This window comes from Electrona antarctica (assembly GCF_951216825.1).
Source record: "Electrona antarctica genome assembly, chromosome: 20".
NCBI classification, from domain to species: Eukaryota; Metazoa; Chordata; class Actinopteri; order Myctophiformes; family Myctophidae; genus Electrona; species Electrona antarctica.
The window spans coordinates 17,773,195-17,794,653 of record NC_136801.1 but is presented as its reverse complement, the minus strand read 5'-3'; the positions used below and the strand labels follow the sequence as shown (position 1 = coordinate 17,794,653).

General features: G+C 41.7%; 1 protein-coding gene across 2 annotated transcripts; it reads left to right on the top strand.

Annotated features, from left to right (window-relative positions):
- Window positions 1–765: 765 nt before the first annotated feature.
- Window positions 766–20,135, top strand: cul2 (cullin 2). Of its 2 annotated transcripts, none has more exons than XM_079489176.1 (21): window positions 766–965; window positions 2,093–2,231; window positions 2,604–2,706; window positions 2,822–2,916; window positions 4,730–4,835; window positions 5,169–5,251; window positions 6,071–6,167; window positions 6,591–6,701; window positions 7,890–8,052; window positions 10,442–10,566; window positions 11,528–11,635; window positions 12,027–12,086; window positions 12,192–12,320; window positions 12,620–12,706; window positions 12,964–13,116; window positions 13,876–13,953; window positions 14,054–14,120; window positions 15,395–15,597; window positions 16,172–16,273; window positions 16,399–16,515; window positions 18,807–20,135. In XM_079489176.1, exons 2-21 carry the CDS (start codon window positions 2,113–2,115, stop codon window positions 18,936–18,938), a joined length of 2,238 nt encoding a protein of 745 aa, XP_079345302.1. In that variant the 5' UTR covers window positions 766–965; window positions 2,093–2,112; the 3' UTR covers window positions 18,939–20,135. The 2 variants fall into 2 exon arrangements, with proteins under 2 accessions (XP_079345302.1, XP_079345301.1); XM_079489175.1 differs by having other exon boundaries at window positions 767–965; window positions 10,442–10,596.
- Window positions 20,136–21,459: the final 1,324 nt, after the last annotated feature.

The following is a 21,459-nucleotide window of genomic DNA, read 5'->3' as shown; positions in this document are numbered from 1 at the left end:
GCGTATATGGAGGTGTGATGTCATGACACGTGACCATATATGGATGCATGGGGTGACTAACTAACTGACGCACGGGAGATGCAGGTTTTCATAGTAAATGCGACGCACGGTCGCAATAATAATAATAATAATAATAAAATTTGTAATGAAAAGAATAACAACAACAATTATTATTATTATAAAAACGAATAAACAAATAAATAAATACAACATCTAATACTAGTGTTGTTTACAAACTCTTTACAAAGAAAGAAAAACGTTGGGGACAAAACACACTTGAAATAAGGCTAATTAAAATGTTGAGTTTGAGCCATAGGGGTTTGAGTTTGTATACCGGTATGTCTATGGTTTGAGCCATAGAGTATATAAAAGGAGGTTTGAGCTCAGCCAAGGGGCCAAGAGCTTTGAGCTAGTCGCAAGAAAATGACGAAGTTGTCAGATCAATCCCAATGAGCTTCCCGTAGTTTTACCATTCAACAATAGGGATGTCCTCTAAAGTTAAGTATTGTTTTACAATTTGAACCCAAATCTTTGTTTAATCTCTCATTGACACGGACAACTAAACTCGGTGCAATGCATTCAGTCAAATATCAACTCCCTCAATTCTCCTATTATTAACGGCAAAAACTATCTGCGCTATGCTCATGCTACCCGGTCACCCCAAGCCAGCTGACGACAATGGTACGATCCGCGTTGGTGCTGGGTCCGTACGTCGGTGTCGCGCGGCCCGTAAATAGCCAGATCTACAAGCTCAGTCTCACACAGCGTTAACGTGACCTGGTATGGTTCGTTAGCTTGTAGATCTGCCCGTTTTTGGGCCGCGCGACACCGTCACACGGCCGAGGTCCAGAGTCCCACACAGGCTCTAATGGCAGACCTGTAAAGTGACAGAGATACGAGCCCGTGACAGCGGACAAAAACCTGACTTTTCTTTTTAGAAAACAAGTGAATAATAAAGTCCAGAGGTACGTAACCGTGGGCACCTCCACAGCCCGCCCCCCCCGTCGTTCACTTCTTACCGCTGACAGAGGCGCTGCTGTCCGGCGCGCTGCTTGTCAATGAAACAACTATACAGGGAGAGAAACTGAAACGCAAAAAAAAGCAGCTCATTTTTTGTGCTTGCTAACCATTAGCCAACAAAGCTACCTAGCTTCCTTTAGCTAACCCGCTCCAGTCAAACCAAAGCGTTAGCGTGATGCTAGCGTGTTGCTATGCTAGCCTCGTTAGCCGCAGCCTTCCTATTTTAGGCATTGGCATTTCAACCTTAATAATGCTACAAACTTGACATATTTATTCATAACTGCGGGGTGTTGTTGGCGTCCAAAGGAACGTGGTTGTTGACCCACTGATGTTGACGTTTTGTTTATGTAAAATGAATGGCTGTAAAGTAACGAGCGTAACACCAAAAAAATACATGTATGTGATGTTGCAATGTTTTCTTCCACGTTAAAAATCAACTGGTTTGAATGAGAAGCCACAGTGGGCCTATACCGTCAGGTAACCCCTGCTGTATGACACATATATACACACACAAGTGTTGTGTCTTTAGTTTATGCAACAATCTTGGAATTTTAGTCCCTGCCCCAGGGTTTGTGTATTGGTGATGGACATTAACCATGAACTTGACCACATTGCTTGTTTTACACGCTGTTTATCTACTCATTTATGCTGTTGTTGTTTTAGTAGCCTGTCCACCAAATGCTTAATATTGACGGTCTCTGTGCAACTTTTACGTCATTTTAATAACTGAGTCATGCACTCTTAATTACTACTCTACTACTAGTGTTATTGATCATATTCAGAATCACTGTGTATGGCAAATGTAATGGTGTTAGACACTACAGGTATTTGGACCTATTTCTGTTAAGTGTGCAGACCTGTCACTCAAGCCTGGTCGTCTCATTTGGTCTAACTTAAGTATTTGTTTTAAACTACCCAAATGGCAAGAATTAATTGATTGTTATCTTCTATCTACGGTATGTTAGGCCAGACACGGATTCCAGCTATTGTAAATGGATCAATTTCCACAATTGATTTCACCCACTTCTTCTCTCTGTGCCAGTGCCAGTCATTTAAGGTGTTGTTTTCTCAGTCTAAAACAGAAGCGATACAATGTCCTTGAAGCCCCGGGTGGTGGACTTTGACGAGACATGGAACAAGCTACTGACGACAATCAAGGCCGTGGTGATGCTTGACTATGTGGAGAGAGCTACATGGAACGACCGATTCTCGTATCCTCTCAGCACAGATTCGGAAGACCTTGACGTGGATGCTTGATGTTTGAATGTGTGATTGTAGATCACAAATATTTGAATTGTCTCCTCAATTTCATAGTTTTGATATAGTACTACATATTTGTTTTATAGATTTTTTATAGATTTGTCCGATAAGAGTAATATTATATTAATGGTGTCATAATACACAATGTGCATGCTGTCCAAATGAAATGTATATCTGTTTAATCCAATTATGTAAATTGAAATTCTAAATCCTTAACATCTAATATTATTATTAAATTGTAATAACCAAAGATTGTATTCATTTTCAGCTATGATTTATTGATTTAAAATATGAATATTATGTTTCCTGAATCCTGAAACCAGTGACATTTATGCCTTGTGTGTTGCATACCCAGAACCCCTGGGTGAAAGATTGTACACAGAGACAAAGGTGTTTCTGGAAAATCATGTCCGGCAGTTGCACAAGGTAAGGGACCAAAAACGGCAGCAACCGTGCGTATCAGTCAGTGAACACGGTTTAATTTTCCCCACTATGACACTTTCTATAACGATAATGTCCTCTGATCTGTGTGCATTTTCAGAAAGTACTGGAGTCAGAGGAGCAGGTTTTGGTCATGTATCACAGATACTGGGAAGAGTACAGTAAGGGTGCTGACTACATGGACTGCTTATACAGGTAACATCAGGCACCCTCTTTTACTGCTACCTCATGATGTCTCCTGTTTGTGTTTAGTAACATCGATATGAATTGGACATAGGCCAACAATAGTTGTGATTATTGTTTATCGTGATAAAAATAGATTTTCATGTATTGTGAAATTGTCCTCCGTCATGAATTAGCCTTTCTTGAGCTGTACATTCAGTACAACTTAAACTCTTAATACAATAAAACGTAATAAAACTGACCTGTAAAGAGTGCATTTGGTACACTCTTATTTCACTACACAAATTGATTCCCCCAAAATAGCCGATTTACAAGCTTGATACTTGCGAAATTGTTATGACCTTGTAGATTGGCTATTCTTGGCGAACGTTCCCCCCAAAATAGGGATGCTGTGTGTTCAAATTGATTGATTTTATTGAACAATAAAAGTGGCATTTTGAGTTTTAATTATATTTTCATTATCCCGGTAATATCATTTGATCACAATTATTTCTGCCACAATAAGCGTGACATGTCATTTTCTTATCGTCCCATCTCCAGTCTTCTATTTGCGTTTTGTAACCTAGATATGAATAGGACAAATAAAAGACCTTAAACATGTTATTGTGCCCGTGCTCTGATGTGAAGAGACTTGTTCTGTTATGTCATAGGCTATAGCTGCACAGCTTTCTGAACACTGCTGTCATGATCTCCCCTGCCGCTCACTTCTTATTGTAATGTGGCCTTTCAACTGCGCTACATAAAGCGCCTACAGCAATTTGGTGTGTCCTTGATTTTCTTTTGAAATCGATATCCCCTTGGAGTACAGCCGAGTCTATTTTTACACAGCTTTGCCTTCCCTTCATTTACATTTTTATGTGCTCTTAAGACTGCGTGCATACAAATCTTTGTGATTTATTGTGTCTTTGTATGCGGGTGGGTTTGGGAGAGAGACTGTACGTCAGGCTCTCTTGTTGTGAAACGGTAGGAACGAGGAAAAGGTTCATGAAAAATACAACAAACTCTATAGTATTTGAATATAAACTAAATTACAGTTCAGCAGAGTTCGGGCTGAAATGCTCCGAATACTTTGCCTCATTGACCCACTTAAACAGTTTTCACCATCGTACAGTAGGCTGCACCAGCCAGTCATTTAGCACTTCATTACGCCTTGGTGTCTCTTGTTTTTTTAACTGTCATCGTACAGCTGTTAAAACAGCTTGTCATATTAGCTAGACTGAGTAGGCTGAAGAACACAGATTGGCTGTATGTCGGCTATCAAAGTAGGCGTTTGACAGTGTGCTGCCTGTCCTGCCTGCCTGGCCAAATCTTTGGTCCCAAAGACCTGGGTAAGGGATACTGCGAGTCGCAACTAGTGACTAAAGCTGCTCAGAGTGACTAAAGCTTGAAACACCGCTTTTTTCCCGCTCCCATGTTAATGAATGACCGACCGCGCACAGATGCCATTTATGCCAACGCTCCACCTACTGCGGTTGGATGGCGTAAAAAATTAACAGGGGCAACTACAACACGCAACACAACGTTGGCAGTGGAGGACCCTTCATTGATTAAAAAGGGAACATTCCATGCGTTGTAGACAATGGATTAAACATGCCAGTAAAGTAGTGATTTGACGATTATTTTCCTTTGCATTGTTAAAAGCTCAATTAAGAATTACCCCGGTGTAACTGACAACTGGGCTCTAACCGAGAGCTATAACACACACAATCAAGTCAGTGCTTGTACTTCATGTTCTTATAGTACAACTAATAACAGCGTCATTACCCTATCTTCTGTGTAAATTGGGTAATAATCTCATCTCTTATCTCGCCTCTCCCCCACACAGGTATCTCAACACTCAGTTCATCAAGAAGAACAAGCTAACGGAGGCAGACCTGCAGTACGGCTACGGAGGCGTGGACATGACCGAACCACTCATGGAGATCGGAGAGGTACGGTCCCTGGTCACACTGGTGGAAAGACCACCCCAGACCCAATACTTTCATTAATATGTCCCTAACCGAAAGAAGACAATCCCACCACCACAATATATAGCGTGTGTATGTACAGACACACACATACATACATTGTAATATCAAAGAAGGGACAGCTAATATGAGAAAATCGAGGGCTTTTTTTTAAGCGTTCAACTTCTGTGACCCAGAACTGAAGTGGAGATGTCATCCTACACCGCCACCCGTAGCAAAAGGATGACTCAGCAACAGCGTGGCTATCTGCGTTGCAGACAGTGTGCCCACACGCAGGTCTCCTCTTTGTCATTTCAGCTGGCGCTAGACATGTGGAGGAAGCTGATGATCGAGCCCCTCCAGGCCGTGCTGCTCAGGATGCTGCTCAACGAAATCAAAAAGTCAGTCCTTTGCACACTCAACAGGACTTCCTTTGGCAAAACATGCCTTGTAAACTTGGTTTATAATTTAATATGCACAATGACTGCAGGTAGCTTCCTAATTACCTGTGTAGAGAGTATGAGTTTTGGCTTATTTTTGAGGGGCGTTAGCCCCTCCTATACACAGCTTTGACCCACACGTCTCAATATTTGCCATTGACAATGAAAGGAAAAATTAGGTCAAATGTCCGCCAAATCCTGTCCCCACATTGTCAATATTTGCCAATGAAAGATGAAATTAGGTCAAATGTCCACCAAATATGACATACATTTGTGGCAACAGGCATTCTGACTGGCCAGTATGAGATGATGCATGATGATGTAGGATAATAATAGTGCCCCTCACTTCACACGGTGTGATGTTTTTATTCTTTTGTCCATGGAGTTCCTTGAGGGCCTTCCAAATGTACCCTCACAGGTCTCATAACTGAGAGTTATGGGGGCCCTTGAAACCACTGATATAGGAATAATTGCAAATTCCATTAATTATTGTGTGCAGCTACAAGTTAATAAAAAAATATAATGTAAGTAGTACAATAAGAGTATAAAACAGTAGTGATGCATTCAAAATTACTGTAAACTGGCATACTCGCCGATAATAGTATTTTAGGCAGTACCGGCAGCCTTTTTACCCACTACCATGTAGCTTTTTTTTTTACACACAACTTGCTCACAATAATCGTATCACAGAGATTTAAATTTATTGTGAAATTGTCCTGTCATTGTTATGAATTAGCTTTTGCTAAGCTGCAAATTTCAACCAACCCTGTTGTCTTCCAGTGACCGTTGCGGTGAGGACCCCAACCAGAAAGTAATTCATGGGGTCATCAACTCCTTTGTTCATGTTGAACAGTACAAGAAGAAGTTCCCACTGAAGGTGAGGCAACGGCACTGTCTCTATGCTGTTCCCAGTGGATGAATATCTCTGTTGGGCTATAGGGTTTTCTACATTATACACGTACACCTCATTGGCTGCTGCTGTTCATCTCCACCTTTAAAATCATGATAGCTCACTGAATTATCTAGTGATTTTAAAAGTGGTTTGGTTTTGTTACAAATGTCAGACATGTAGTTATGATATAGGATACTAATAACATTTTTGGGGTTACCATGGTTACTGATAAAGTCTGTAATTTTATTTATTTTGCCAGTAATTATGAATGTTCAATACATTTGACCACAGAACACATTTACAAGCTGTTTTGACTGAGTGTTGTGTAATTAGGATTTGAGGTTTAAAATCATTGGAAGGTCACGTTACCACTTCATACACAATTATCATTCTCTTCCTGCATTTCAGTTTTATCAAGAAATCTTCGAGGGGCCATTTCTGACAAAAACGGGGGAGTATTACAAACAGGAAGCCTCCAACCTACTGCAAGAGTCCAACTGTTCACAGTATATGGAAAAGGTATGAAGGACCTTATATACAGGTTGTTGATAGGGCTGTCACCATTACACATTAGGTATGAAGGACCTTATATACAGGTTGTTGATAAAGGTATGAAGGACCTTATATACAGGTTGTTGATAAGGCTGTCACGATGTATGAAGGACCTTATATACAGGTTGTTGATAGGGCACCTTATAGGACCTTAATGGATGATGTATGAAGGTATGAAGGACCTTATATACAGGTTGTTGATAGGGCTGTCACCATTACACATTAGGTATGAAGGACCTTATATACAGGTTGTTGATAGGGCTGTCACCATTACACATTAGGTATGAAGGACCTTATATACAGGTTGTTGATAGTGCTGTCACGATTACACATTTAATTTGATGATTGTCACAAATAATTGCGATTTAATTGCGTTTAACCCATTTTGACCTGAGATCAGATTCTAAAAATGTCTTCTACATCCTGACAGTTTTCTGAAAAAGCTATGTTTCTATGTCAGTCGTTCTTTGATTTTTCAAAAATAGCAGACCTACAAGCTATGAGCTTGTAGATCTGCTATTTTTCAATAGCTAAAGCATAACGTAATGCTAACACCAAAAGGGGTTCCCGCCCAAAATGGGTTAATTGTTGTTTTTGTATTGAACATTGGAACATTACAATTTGTATTTCTGTTTGCCTTTTAGGCTTTGTAATCACAAATTGCACAGGGCAGATATGACAAATAACATAAATATACAAAGAAATGACTGACGCATTTAATAATTCATTTCTTTCCAAAAAAACGTACAAAATAGTGGAAATGGTTGATCTACAAGCTTACAAAGTGACAACAAAGTGACATGTTGTAAGCTTGTAGATCTGCTATTTCTGCTATTTTTGAAAAATGTTTGAAAATGTATTGACATTTCTCAACATTATGCAAACATAATTGCGATTATCTCAAATAATTGTGATTAGGCGATTATGTAATAATCGTGACAGGCTTAAACTGATTAATGAATGACTAAGTAGTGGGACTTCCTGGCTGCTGCTCATGTTTGTGACCACTCTGTGTGGTTTACCATTGCACTCTATTGGTTTGGTGTGTAGAGAGGTGTATTTTATTGGTTCATGCTAGCTCAGTTTGCCACTGTGTCCAATAGGGATGGGACGATAATTGTTATTATCGTTTTATCGTTCTTTTTAATAATGCAGGTGTTGGGGCGGTTGAAAGATGAAGAGGTGCGATGTCGGAAGTACCTGCACCCCAGCTCATACGTCAAGGTCATCCACGAATGCCAGCAGCGGATGGTGGCCGACCACCTGCAGTTCCTTCACGGGGAGTGTCAAAACATCATCCGGCAGGAGAAGAGAGATGGTTGGTACACCAGTGTTGATTTTGGCAGAAAATGTAGTTTGTCATATTTTAGTCATCTGAAATGTTTAGGTTTTCGTCTAGTTTTTGTCCGCTAAATATCATACAATTTTAGTCAACTAAATCTACAGTTGATTTGGTAGACTAAAATGTATTTTGTCTGGCCTTGGTGGTGTCTGTCTAGATGCTTGTTTTTACACTTGGTTGGATGCTGAAAATCGCTGATCTACAAGCTCACAACGCATCCCAGTTTTACTGGATCTCTTCTCCACTAGTCCTTAATCCAAAAAAATCACACCCGTGTGAAGTGAGTGGTGCAACTCCGTGTGGGGGTGGGGGGCGGAAGCTCCAGACCCACAGCAACACACCCAGGGTGCCGGCCCGATTCCGGCACAGTTTGTGTGTGTGTTAGGTTGCGCACAGGTGGTGAAAAACAACCATGCTGTTTTCGTGCTCAGACGCACCCAGCCACCCACCCAGCCAGCCAACCACCCACCCACCCACACACATAGCTCCGTAAGGGAGTGGTTGCACCAAAACAATACATTTTAGTCTAGTTTGCATTTGTTGATGAAATTGTCAATATATTTAGTCTTACTTTTAGTAATCATAGCTTAGTTTTTATTTTGTTTCCGTCAGTGAAATAAAGTAGTTGACAAACATTTTTTGTCATAGTTTTAGTCAATAAAATAAACACTATGGTACACATCGTGGTTTACTTTTTGCATATGGGTCCTGGATACTGGGGTCACATACCAAACCTTTTTCTTTTTAATTCACTATTCTAATATGCTCTTGAATGTTCTTATTTTGGATAAATAGACCAAATTTTTGTTAGTTTGCTCTCCAGGTCAGCTATTTATTTAGTTTGAATGAAATTAAACATAGGAAGATCTTTTTTTATCCCCAGGGGTCACCAGCTAAATTGATAAATATATCATCAAGATAACTTTATCCACTTAAACCCAATGCGTTGTGAACTTGAGGATCGGCTATTTGTTTGTTGAAAAACTACAGATGAGACATCTAGAGATTATAAGGGCTGAAGCCATCCTGCCTCGTAACATCAGTAAAGCCTGTTGACTTGTCCAACTGGAGAGGGGCTGAGGGGAGCACACACAGGATTTGATATTTTTAAACTGCACCCCCCTGTCTAAAATCTGTGTCATTGTTCCCCATGACAACTGAAAGCTGGCGAATGACGTACATGATTTCAGTCTAGTTCTTAAAATGGCCAAACAAATCCTCGCCAGCTGAAAGCAAGCCTCCTTTATTGTCTTGCCATTTCGCACACAGGCGACAGAATGGTAGTTTTTGCCTGGTTTTTCATATTCGTCCGTCTTTCCCCTGCTCACAATCCTTTTCAACCCCTTTCCAGTTTTGTTGTCTGGCTATGAGAATGTCCTCCGTACTGATTCAGCCTAGCAATCAACCTTATTAGATTGTCCAATCCATTGTGTAGTTTTAATTGAACTTTGATCTCTGCTACGTTATTTATGTCTGCTTGCAGACACCCTCTGTCCTTGACGTTGGTGAATGTGTCTGGCAAAGTTTGAGGACTTTTACCGTAGTAGTGAACATCAATTCTGTTTTGTTACTCTTATAATGTTTGGACTTATCGAGTTTGGATGCTACAGTGTGGCACTTTATTTGCTCAAGTTACGTGAGATTGATTGTCCATGGTGTGAGTTTGCGATTAGTCACGTTTGGTTACCTGCAGCATGAGCAAATTAAATACAGTTTTAACACAATTTTATTTATACGCTAAATCGAATTACTCACTAATTATTGTCCATCCAAGTTGGGTGGATGCCATCCAACTTGAACCACAGCATCTATTCTCTGAGGAACAGAGTTGTATAAATGTACTCACATACCGAGTCCTGAGTACATTTAACAGACATAAGATGTTGACACATTAACACAAACTTGTCATTGAGTTGTGGGATGTAATACAACAGTGGTTCTCAAAGTGGGGTCCGGGGACCCCCATAGGCCCTTGAGGGGGTTTCAGGGGGTCCCCAGCAAAAGTAGTTAACATAGCATCACAATCATTTTAACCACGTTATCCATTTATATGTTTGCTATGCAAAAATAGCAGATGTACAAGCTCACAGTGTGTCACTTTGTACCACGCTATGAGCTTGTACATCTGCTATTTTTTTACATTTTTGAAAAATCTAAAAAATAAAAAATGTTTGGAATATTTTTGAATTTCCTTTACATTTTCTTAACACAAATCTTCTCTTCTGGGGGTCCCTGGCACAAACAAGATGGGGGTAAGTTTGAGAACAACTGATTTAACAGACATAAGATGTGGACACATTAACACAAACCTGTTGTGAGTTGTGGGATGTGTAATTATAATGTCTCTTCTCTCTGTGCTGTCTAGACATGGCCAACATGTACACTCTACTGCGGGCCGTGTCCAGTGGCTTACCGCACATGATCCAGGAGCTGCAAGTCCATATCCATGACGAGGGCCTCCGAGCCACTAGTAACCTGTCTCAGGAAAATGTCAGTAGTACAGCAAGTTCAGCAACATGTGTGAGTGTGAGGCTACGCTACTGGGGGAAATCTGTCCTCCATTTGACTTTTTATTTTATTTTTTATAATTATTTTATTTGGAAAAAGCAGTACAGTATATACAGCATTTCTATTTATACATAGGACACAAGTGCAATTCCCAGGATTTTTTTTTCACCCCTCTTCCCTCCCTCCCCCCTCCAAGTGGCTCTTTTATAGTGAAACATTGACTGTTATCACTGACTAAATCTAACTCAATATCAATTAGTTTGTCTTCGAGTCTCGCCATATTAACTTAGTAGTAGTCTTGCCTACAGTAGCTAAGGCCATAACAGCCAGGCGATAATACATCTCTGCCTAGTCAGATTCTGTACATCTAGTGACATCTTAGCCTGCCCCAGCCTGTGTGATTTCTGGGCTAGAGGGGCGGGTGGCGACGCAAACACGGCGGTGGATCCTATTGGTTCACCGATCTGACTGCCCGCCCCCCTCCCAGGTAGAAAACAGCGGAGAATACTGACGTCACCAAATTTGGAGCGACGCCCCTCTGCACGTTATTGGCTAGCGAAATACAAGTTGGCTCCCACTTCCTGTTCCAGATTTTCCAATGGGTTTCCCCGAGGCTTTTCATTTTTGAGCCAAATGCCAACGAAAATAAACTCATAAAATGGATTGATTTTCGAAGACATGGGTGTGGTTTTGTTAGCGCTGGTTTTCTCTGCTGTTCAAGCTCATAAATTGAATTTAGATTTCCCCAGATGTATCGCTAGGCAGAGTTCTCTGATCGTCTGGCTGCACAAAACCACCCGTGGTTCTGTTCTCTTAAATAGACACGTAGAAACCTGTGCAGTGATGTGTGTGATTATCTTGAGGCCAAGTTAGAATTACCCTTTTTTTATGTCTATGTCTACGTTATTCATGTATTAAATGATGTCTCTTGTGTCATCCTCAGATGCCAACCCAGTTTGTGGAGTCTGTGCTTGAGGTTCACAGTAAATTTGTTCAGCTCATTAACACGGTCCTGAACGGGGATCAGCATTTCATGAGTGCACTTGATAAGGTATTTACCTCACACTGTTGGCCAGGGCTCAGTCATGCACCAGAGCATCTAATGGCAACATACAACCACTAGATGGGGAGACTGTAATTGCTGACTCGCTTTTCTTCTCCGTTCTGTTAAAAACACATAGTTAATACCACTTAAACCATATATAATTTGTTGATCGGGGTCTGCCAGGGCTCTATACTTGGAACATAGCCAATCTACAAGCTTCAAAACACATTATCTTTCAAGCTTATAGATCTGTAATTCTCTCAGTGTTCACCCCAGAATAGGGCCGATGGGTTCCATGTGGTTGAAGGGACAATTTCACAAATGCAGTGGTTTAATTGTACGGTATCTGTGAAGTGAAGTTCGAGCAATTTTATTTGTTTTCGTTTTTTTCCCACAGGCTTTGACGTCTGTGGTGAACTACAGGGAGTCCAAATCCATCTGCAAAGCCCCTGAACTGGTGAGATTACACACACACACACACACACACACACACACACACACACACACTCTTCCATGACCTGATCTCATAACATAACATCTCCCTCCACATGTCCCTGTTCAGCTGGCCAAGTACTGTGACAATCTGCTGAAGAAGTCTGCAAAGGGAATGACAGAGAACGAGGTGGAGGACAAACTCACCAGCTTCATTACAGTGTTCAAGTACATCGATGACAAGGATGTCTTTCAGAAGGTGACGCGCACCCTGTCACCCTGAACTGTGTTCTGGTCCTCACACCGCAGAACTGAAAACAAGATTTTGTTCATATTAAGGCCTCCCAGATTATTTTAAACACATTTCTTTACAGTACGTTAATTGGTTTTAGAAATTGCCTTTTTCCCCCCCAAATGAGCAACCAACCTTTACCAATCCACCACTGCTGATTGACATGACATGATTCAAACATCACGCCTTGCTGGTAGACGATGGGATAGTGATTGATTGTTTATGTACTATAAGCTTTAAGTCGTTTTTTTTTCTTGTTCCTTCAGTTTTATGCCAGAATGCTAGCAAAGCGGTTAATACATGGCCTGTCATTGTCAATGGACTCGGAAGAAGCCATGATCAACAAACTAAAGGTAAATAAATGGCACCGCTGAAGACCTCTCACCTAATTGTGTTCTTTGAAAGTACACCAGACATCCAAAGTACAGGATAGGACAGGAACTGACACCGCAAAGACATCATGTGTTATTCATTTGTCAATGACTGACCACAAAGAATCACTCTCATTCAGTTGTCTCTTTGCCTCTCCCAATTGCCCTTTCTGTCACCCATGCTCCATATTCCTCTCCGTCTTTCTCTCCCACCCGTCCCTATGAAAACAAACTTGCAGCAAGCGTGCGGCTACGAGTTCACGAGCAAGCTCCACAGAATGTACACAGACATGAGCGTGAGCGCCGACCTCAACAACAAGTTCAACAACTTCATCAAAACCCAAGAAACTGTGGTAGACCTCGGCATCAGCTTCCAAATTTACGTATTACAGGTAAGGCGGAAGGGAAAGAGGTTTCCGCTTGATATTTCGAGGGTAATATACAGTAGATGAATGGATGGAGCAATTTATTATCTGCTATTGAATCGAGGAACACTGCTATAACTGCTATATCTGTCCGAGAGAATTTTTCATGCTCATGGCAGAAACTTGCAACAGTGATATCATTTCATAACTGTGTTTGAGCAACCTGGGCAAATATAACGATAATAATATATAATACTGAGAATTGTAGAATTGGCCTTAGTCTGACTAAATGGAATTATTGTACAGTAAAAGCCAGAAGAGGTGTGGCATAGATTCTCATTGAAATCGGAATCAACTTCATTGTCACATCAAGTAAAAAAGTGGGTGAAATTCGTTTTTGTGCATACAGTAGTTCCCATCGTGCCAAGGGGAGAAGAAAGAGGGGGGAGGGGGGAGATCAAGGCAGGAAAGAAGAAAGTTTGAGCACTTTTACCACAGAAAGTACAAGTAAAGGGTTTCAGATAATTTAGAAGCTTGTTTCACAAAGGCTTATTTACAGGGTATACAGCAACCAAGGGGTCTCTTTCCACAAAATACATTTCCACATAGTACCTGAGATTATATATATGGCTATATATGTACTGTGCATTATATACAGTAGGACATTATTCAAGGTGCAGGACATGAAATAGAGACGAGAAGAGAATACCTTTGATTTGAGTACCGTAATCCGTAGATTCCTGCCTCTTCTTCCCCCCCATGTTGTGTTTTGTCATGTGGTTGCAGGCAGGAGCCTGGCCTCTCACACATGTCCCCTCCTCCACCTTCGCCATCCCTCAAGAACTAGAGAAGAGTGTACAGATGGTGAGTCCACCGCCGTACGGTCGGGGAATGTCCATCGCTGGAGTTAGCACGGCGGGGGAGGGAGTGCTGTGGGCTAATTATTTTTTGCTTTTCTTTACAGTTTGAGTTGTTCTATAATCAGCACTTCAGCGGTAGAAAGTTGACCTGGCTGCACTATCTCTGCACAGGTAATGCACCCTTACCTTAGACACTTTGCTTGACTTGGACTGCTCACACTTTAATTCCCCCCAGAATCTATTTCTCTATGACTGAACTGGATTTCTGCATATATCGATTTTTTTCTCAGCTTTATTTCGATAGCGACAGTGAGAGAGAGAGAGACACGAAAGGGAGATAGAGAGGATGACATGCAACACAGGGCCTCGGGTCGTATTCAAACTCTGGTTAACTGCTGGAAGTAACTGTTAGCCTTATTTAAAGAGGTATGCACTCTTACCAGGTGAGCCACCCAGGTGCCCCGGGCTCTAAAGCCTCTAATAGCCTATTTTTGGTGTGTTGACACTAAGCACAACCAAGTATAAATCAGGTGTAATACGTTAGCAGAGACAGATATGAAGTCCAGGTAGCCACTGTGCTGCCAAGTGGTGTGAATTGGATTAACGTTCTCACTCTTTTTAGGAAATGGAGCACTGGTGGGTGGGGTGGAGGACGGGATACTTTCATGCCTTTTCACGAATTAGTCGTGAGATTTTATTTAGCTTTATTCCATGTGGATTGCTGTCAACACCGTGGGACTTTTTTCCCCCACCCTCTCACTTTTTAATCGTGCCGTATGAGACCCCCAGAATCCCAGCTGCTCCACAGAGGAAGCAGCCAGTCAGTGGTTTTACCTCGCAACATGCCACCTGGTAACGTCTTCGACTACTAATCCATGGAATCACAGAGCGCTAAGACTGTGCTAACAACAGTTTCACTATTCACAGCACACCCCAGTCCCAATCCCCACAAATGCTGCAATTAAAGGATCTAAAGCTAAATCCCAGCAAACAGGATTCCTACAGAGAGAACATGAGAAGAGGCATATTAATTTCTGTGACTTGGCGGGGTGGGGTGGGTTTCAGTTGATGCTCAGGAATGTGGATGCCACAGCACTATATTCACATGCTGTTGTACACAACAGTATATTGCCAGTGATTGCGGGACAAAAGACCGTACTGTAGGCCTAACCCTGGCAGGGGCTGCCTTTCTGTGCAGGGTTTTGCATGTTCTCCCCATGTTTCCTCACCACCAGCATACCAGTTCCCTTGACCAAGAATTATAACTGGAGATGTTCCCCAAGCGCTGCACATTGGATTCCCCAAATTAGCCTGTAAACCAGCCGAATCTGAGAACCACAGTTTTAGAAGATATTTGTAAGATTTGTAAGATTTAAGATCTTAATGGGTTAATGTCAGTGACTAATGGTGGGAACTCCACCCGTTCTGCGCCTCTCCACCACCAGGTGAAGTCAAGATGAACTACCTGTCCAAGCCCTACGTGGCTATGGTGACCACCTACCAAATGGCCGTGCTGCTGGCCTTCAACAACAGCCAAACGGTGGCCTACAAGGAGCTGCAGGACAGCACCCAGATGAACGAGAAGGAGCTACAGAAGACCATCAAGTCCCTGATAGACGTCAAGATGGTCAACCACGACTCGGAAAAGGTCGGTCGCTCGGAAGAGGAGAAGGGCTCACACAGGGACGGATGTCTCACAGCAGCAGTTCCATGAGTGACACTGAAACAATATGATTAAAACAGTTTTGCATTGATCCTTTTACTTGGGAGGATTGTGAGGGACACAGTAAATTAAATTTGGAAAAGGGTCATCTCAAAATGCAGTTTTTGGTTATGTGTTTAGGTGTATAGGTGCCAGTGTTATATAAGCCCAGAAGGTGCATAGGTGCCAACTAAGACTGGTAGTCTACATATATTATTACTTTATTATGGGAAAAGAGAAATATAAGAGTGCGTAAAATGTGCACATTGACAGGTGGGTGCTGGGCTAAAATGACTTAAGACTTCTTTATTTATTTTTCTGACAATCAGACAAATACAAAGTATTTTTTTGTACCTTATACTGTATCTTTCAACAAGAGAAATATAAAACATAGCCCTCAGTCAAGTCAACCCTTCACCATGCCTGTCATATGGTTTTAACTATTGTAATATGTGAAAGCCTTGTCACTTTTAGACGTCCGTGCTGTTTCACAAATATCGTCTCTTCGTTTTGGTCATAGGAGGAAATAGAGGCAGAGTCCACGTTTTCATTAAATATGAGCTTCACTAGTAAAAGGACAAAGTTCAAGATCACAACGTCGATGCAGAAAGACACGCCACAGGTGAGATGAACATGTCCTACCTCCCTTCACGAACCCCCCTCTGCCCAGCGCTCCAGACACCTGCATGTTTGTTTATGGTTCTCGTCTGTGTGTCTCTTGTCTTCATTTATTGCATTTGTTTACAGGAAATGGAGCAGACGAGGAGCGCTGTAGACGAGGACCGCAAAATGTATTTACAAGCTGCTATAGTGAGAATCATGAAAGCTCGCAAGGTGCTGCGACACAACGCCCTCATCCAAGAGGTGGGTGGAGGCTGTTCCATGATGGACACGCCTCGTTTTATAGTGCTGGGGGGTTGACTGTTAATTGTACACAATCATGATTAATGATTTGTGTTTTTGGTATTGAACGTTGGGGACATACAAAATAATTATTTTGCCTTTTCGATGCTATATTGAAAATGGTTAATAGAGTGTGGACAATGATGTGTGAATATACAGATAGATGGAAATGATTCCAGCGAGTATGCAAAATAGTATGTGGGTTGAATTCCCTTGTGGTAAGGTAAGGCTACAGTGAGACTGTCAGAACTTGCCTGCCCCAGCTTCCCTGGAACTGTCCTGCACCTTACTCTCGTCTGACAGCTCCAGCACGCGCACACACACACACAGTCACACACACACAAACGCACAAACAAATGCACACGTTCTTACAGTAGGTGTTCCAAAAGCATGTCCTTACACATACAGTACACAACACTTCTAACCCCATATCCCTTTACTCTTGGTGCTCTTATGCAATAAGAAGTGATTTGTTACGCAGAGGCCTACAGCATGGGCATGTTTCTATTTTCCTACTTCCTAGCCAAGACAAGCAAGACTTTTGCACACCTACAAAAAGGGCCAATCAACGCATCAGAAAAAACTCTCGGTATGGACTCTGGAGGACTTCATCTGGAGTTCTTAACCTGAGGACGATTCTACAAATGCCATCTAAATCAGTAGTTCTGACTTATTACACTTTCAAGATTTAAAAAAATGTTGGTGTAAAATTGTAGATTGTACAAGCTTCCTGTGAGCTTGTATAACTCCAATTTTTTAATAGCCAATGAAATGATCACACCCGTGTGAAGTGAGGGGCGTGCTTATCATCATACAGTACATCATGTCGCAAAATAGACACTGCCTATTTGCTCAGACACTATGACGTAAAACTCTCCATTCATTGTCAATGGGAATTTAATGACGAAAATCTAAATAGCTGAATATTGGAGGGGCTGGCGCCCCTCAAAAATCTAGATGCTTTCCCGGTTTAACCCGGTGGGTTAAGAAATTAACTTAACAGTTCTACTGCGTAACTCACGTTCCCCGCTATTTAATCCAATATTCTATGCTACCTAGATTGTCTTATTTGCAGCTTTGTTCGACGAAAATCCGGCGAAAGATAGTCAGATGGTTTGTTGAAGAGAAAAACAGGCCGCCATTACAATGCAAGACAAGAACCGCCTCCACAGCATGTTGTAGTCCAAACAAACCCCTCGTTCACTTGCATTGAGCTCATTTTCCCAGAATCCTTAGCAGCCCAGAGCATGGCTTGATTTCTGGTTTCATCATCATAACGCAACGGCCTCGTCACCAGGTCTGCGACAAATCCGCTCTTTCTTTTTAATTATTTTAAAACGGCGAATTAAACACATTAAACAAATATCGGGTTTAGCGTATTAAGCAGGGCGGAACGTTGGATTAAACAATTTACAGCCCTGAAAGTGTTAAGATCGACCTAATGAAGGACTGAAACGTTGTGTTTCAAATAAATAAAATAGTTTGCCTTTCCACCACTCGCATTCAGCATACCCCGCATTCCTGATGTCTCTCGCCATGACAGATTGAGAGAATAGCAGTGCCTGCCTGTTGCCTGGGGGAACGACTGATTGTATTTATGAAGCCTCATGTGTTTCTGATTGCAATCAATAGCCTGCATGGCAACAAATCCAGATGAAAACAGGCTCGAAAAGTGTGGCTCCCAACAGTCACTGGCAAAGTTAATCTCTTAACTTGTATTATCTCTTATCTATTACCACTTCAGACTTGCCTATCTCGCCTACCCATCCATTATTTTTAACTTTTTTTTTTGGGAGCAGCCAGCAGTTTTTACCCCCTTTTTCTCCCCAATTTAGTTATGACAATTAATTCCTCCCCACACACATTTGTGTGTTGTCACTGCTGTTGTATCCTACCGACTCACCTGCCAGTGAGGAGGCCCCACCAGGAGGACGTAGTGCCTTCGTCCTACTCCTCCCGTCCAACACTCCTGCCGCCCCAGCCCGTAGGATTACATACAGTGACAATAATTCCCTCCCCGCCCAACTCCCTCCCCCGAATGTGTGATGAATTATGATGATTATTCTCATCATCAATGCTTACAATTTACTGGACCTCTAATTCCTTTGTGGGTTTCACAGTAAAAATAAATCGCTGTGCTTTAAGGTAACTTTGCCATGTGAGGTGAACATTTATTTCAGAGTGGAACACTTTATACATCTGTTGTATGTAAATATTCTAACATTATTCCCTTTTTCCCTCTTCATGGTCAGGTCATTAACCAGTCCAAAGCCAGGTTCAACCCCAGCATCAGCATGATCAAGAAGTGCATTGAGGTGCTTATCGACAAGCAGTACATTGAGCGCAGCCAGAGCTCGTCAGACGAGTACAGCTACGTGGCGTGAAAACGAGAATGGCCAGGAGCGTCCACTCCACGGACATCCTCCCATCCCAACCCACCCACCCACCCACTGGGCCAGGTGGCCCGCGCAGGTTTAAAACTTATTAAAAAAAAGACAGAACAACAACAACAAATAAACATAAAGAACAGACTCATTCATCCATTTAGTTTTGGACCGTCGCTTGTGTGGCTTGCTGCCGTCGGCGGACCGATGCAGGACTGTCTCCCCCGTCTCTGGAAAGAAGCTAAAGAGAAAAAACAAGGGTCACAGTGTCACATTTAGATAGCCACAAACCTCATCCACTGCAGACCCCCCCCCCCCCCCCCCCCTCCTTCCAATAGAGTACCGAAGTCCTGACGTCACTTCTTCATACACTGGTTCACGGAAGTAATTTCTCTATGGAGTATAACATAAACATTGGGTCATCTTAAAATCGTCTCATATAAGCATTGTGGTCCAAAAGTAAAACTGTCCTGGCGCTATTGTCAGGGAGTTGGCTTTGTATCGTTTACGATAGTTCAGTCACTCATATTTGATTATTTGTTTCTGAATTTACTAATTCAGCAGCAGTAACATAAGCGTTTTCTCACCTAAGTTGAGGCTTCATATCCATATGAGTCAATCCGCCGTGCTCATTTGTTAATTTTTTGGAACACAGTAGTTATTTGACGTGATATTAAATAAGTATCGGAATTCTGAATGGGGGGACAAATCCTGACCCATGTAAGTTACGTCAGACTTCGGTGCTCTATACACATCCATCCACCTTTCACCCATTCAGATTTTATACTGTTGTTTACAACATCACCAGTGCCACGCACCCGTGCGTCAATGAATAATGAGATGCCTATAGATATTTGAGGGGAAAGAGCCGCTAAATGCATTTGCCGAACTTAACTGAAAACAAACAAAAAAAAGGATGAGAAGGAGAGTTGCGCTGTGACATCGAACTGTTGGTGGCTCGACACGATTATGAATCCCATGCTTTCTTTTCTCATGTTTGCAGTTGTTGTGAGAAAATAATTTCTCTTTTTCTTTTTAAATGTACTGAGGTTAGAAACAAAATATTGTAATAAAACTGATATACTGATTGTTGTATCTACTTTAAAATGTAAAGGAATTTAAATCAGTTGAGGTGACAAACATGATCTTGCTGCTTGTCAAATAAATAAATAAAAACACTGAGGAGTTTTATGTAAAGATCTGTCGTGTGTATCTGTTGGAATAGCAGACCTTATACATTTAATTATACAATTGTACATAGTCTGTCAGAACTCTTCATACCACTTTGTTTTATCAAGTCTAGGAGTCTTGTCCTATAAGACATTCAAATGGAAAGTTCCCCCTTTTGGCCTTTTGCAACAGCATTACTTCTCGTTACCTCCAGGGGGAGTGTTTGATGTGGGTTAGTTCATTGCACCGGTTATGTCTGACTACTACAGTCTACACCAGACCACAAGTAGTCTACTGCTGGTCATCTTGACTTTATATTGTCAGTTTTTGTCACATCACAGTTTTAAGAAGTAAAAAAGTGGGTGAGTTTTACCTCATGTAATCCTTGTCCTCGTGGTGTGGTGTGGTGTAGCAGCACCAGTTACTGTAGATGCCCCGTGAGTGAGTGCAGGTAGCCTGATGTGATGGAATTAACAAAAAGAAAAAAACGTTAACGGGTTGCCACAGGACCAGAGGGTTGATAAACTACTCGAGTCAAAACCAGTGATTCCATCTCAATCATGATTGTAATACGACTTGCATGCATACTGATGATTATTAAGACGCCCAACATGACATCATTCAAGACCCTGATGTTTAATCATTTCGACCTGACATCAAGCCTGTGATTTTTCACAAGAAACCAAGAACCAAGAAATGACCCCGACGTGATTTGAACACGCAACCTTCTGATCTGGAGTCAGACGCGCTACCGTTGCGCCACGAAGTCCCTGTACGTGAGAGAAAACTCTGCTTTGATCTCTTTAGAACAGTGATTAGGATCACTGTTCTAAATGGGATTCATTCTACAAAATAATAAATAGTTCCGGTAGTAGGCTATATTATATATGTGTAGAAGTACAGTCAGTGTACTGTGTATATGGCCTGTACATATTATGCTATTTGGGGGGGATCAATCATATGGGGACAACTTTTGTGGGGCCTGGTTGTTGGCAACTGCACAAATGAATGGCCACGTCGACTAGAATACTAGGTTATGAATGATTTATAGCCTATACGTTACAGTCCAAGGCACAATTAGTCTATATAATTTATTATGCAAGCCACTGAGCATGAATGGTTTCAAGATATTCCTCTGACTCATAACTCCTTCTTGGTGTTGATTTAGTACAACGCCGTTCTAACGTTTACTGACACAAGTTCACACAACTAATGTTCTTTGCACTCAATAAAACACGAAATACAACTTGACATCAGATTAGAGTTGATGCAATGATCTTATCTTGACACAGAGTGGCCGTCCATGTGTACTTTACTTTCAGTTCCAGAACAGGCTGTGGCCGTGCCTGCT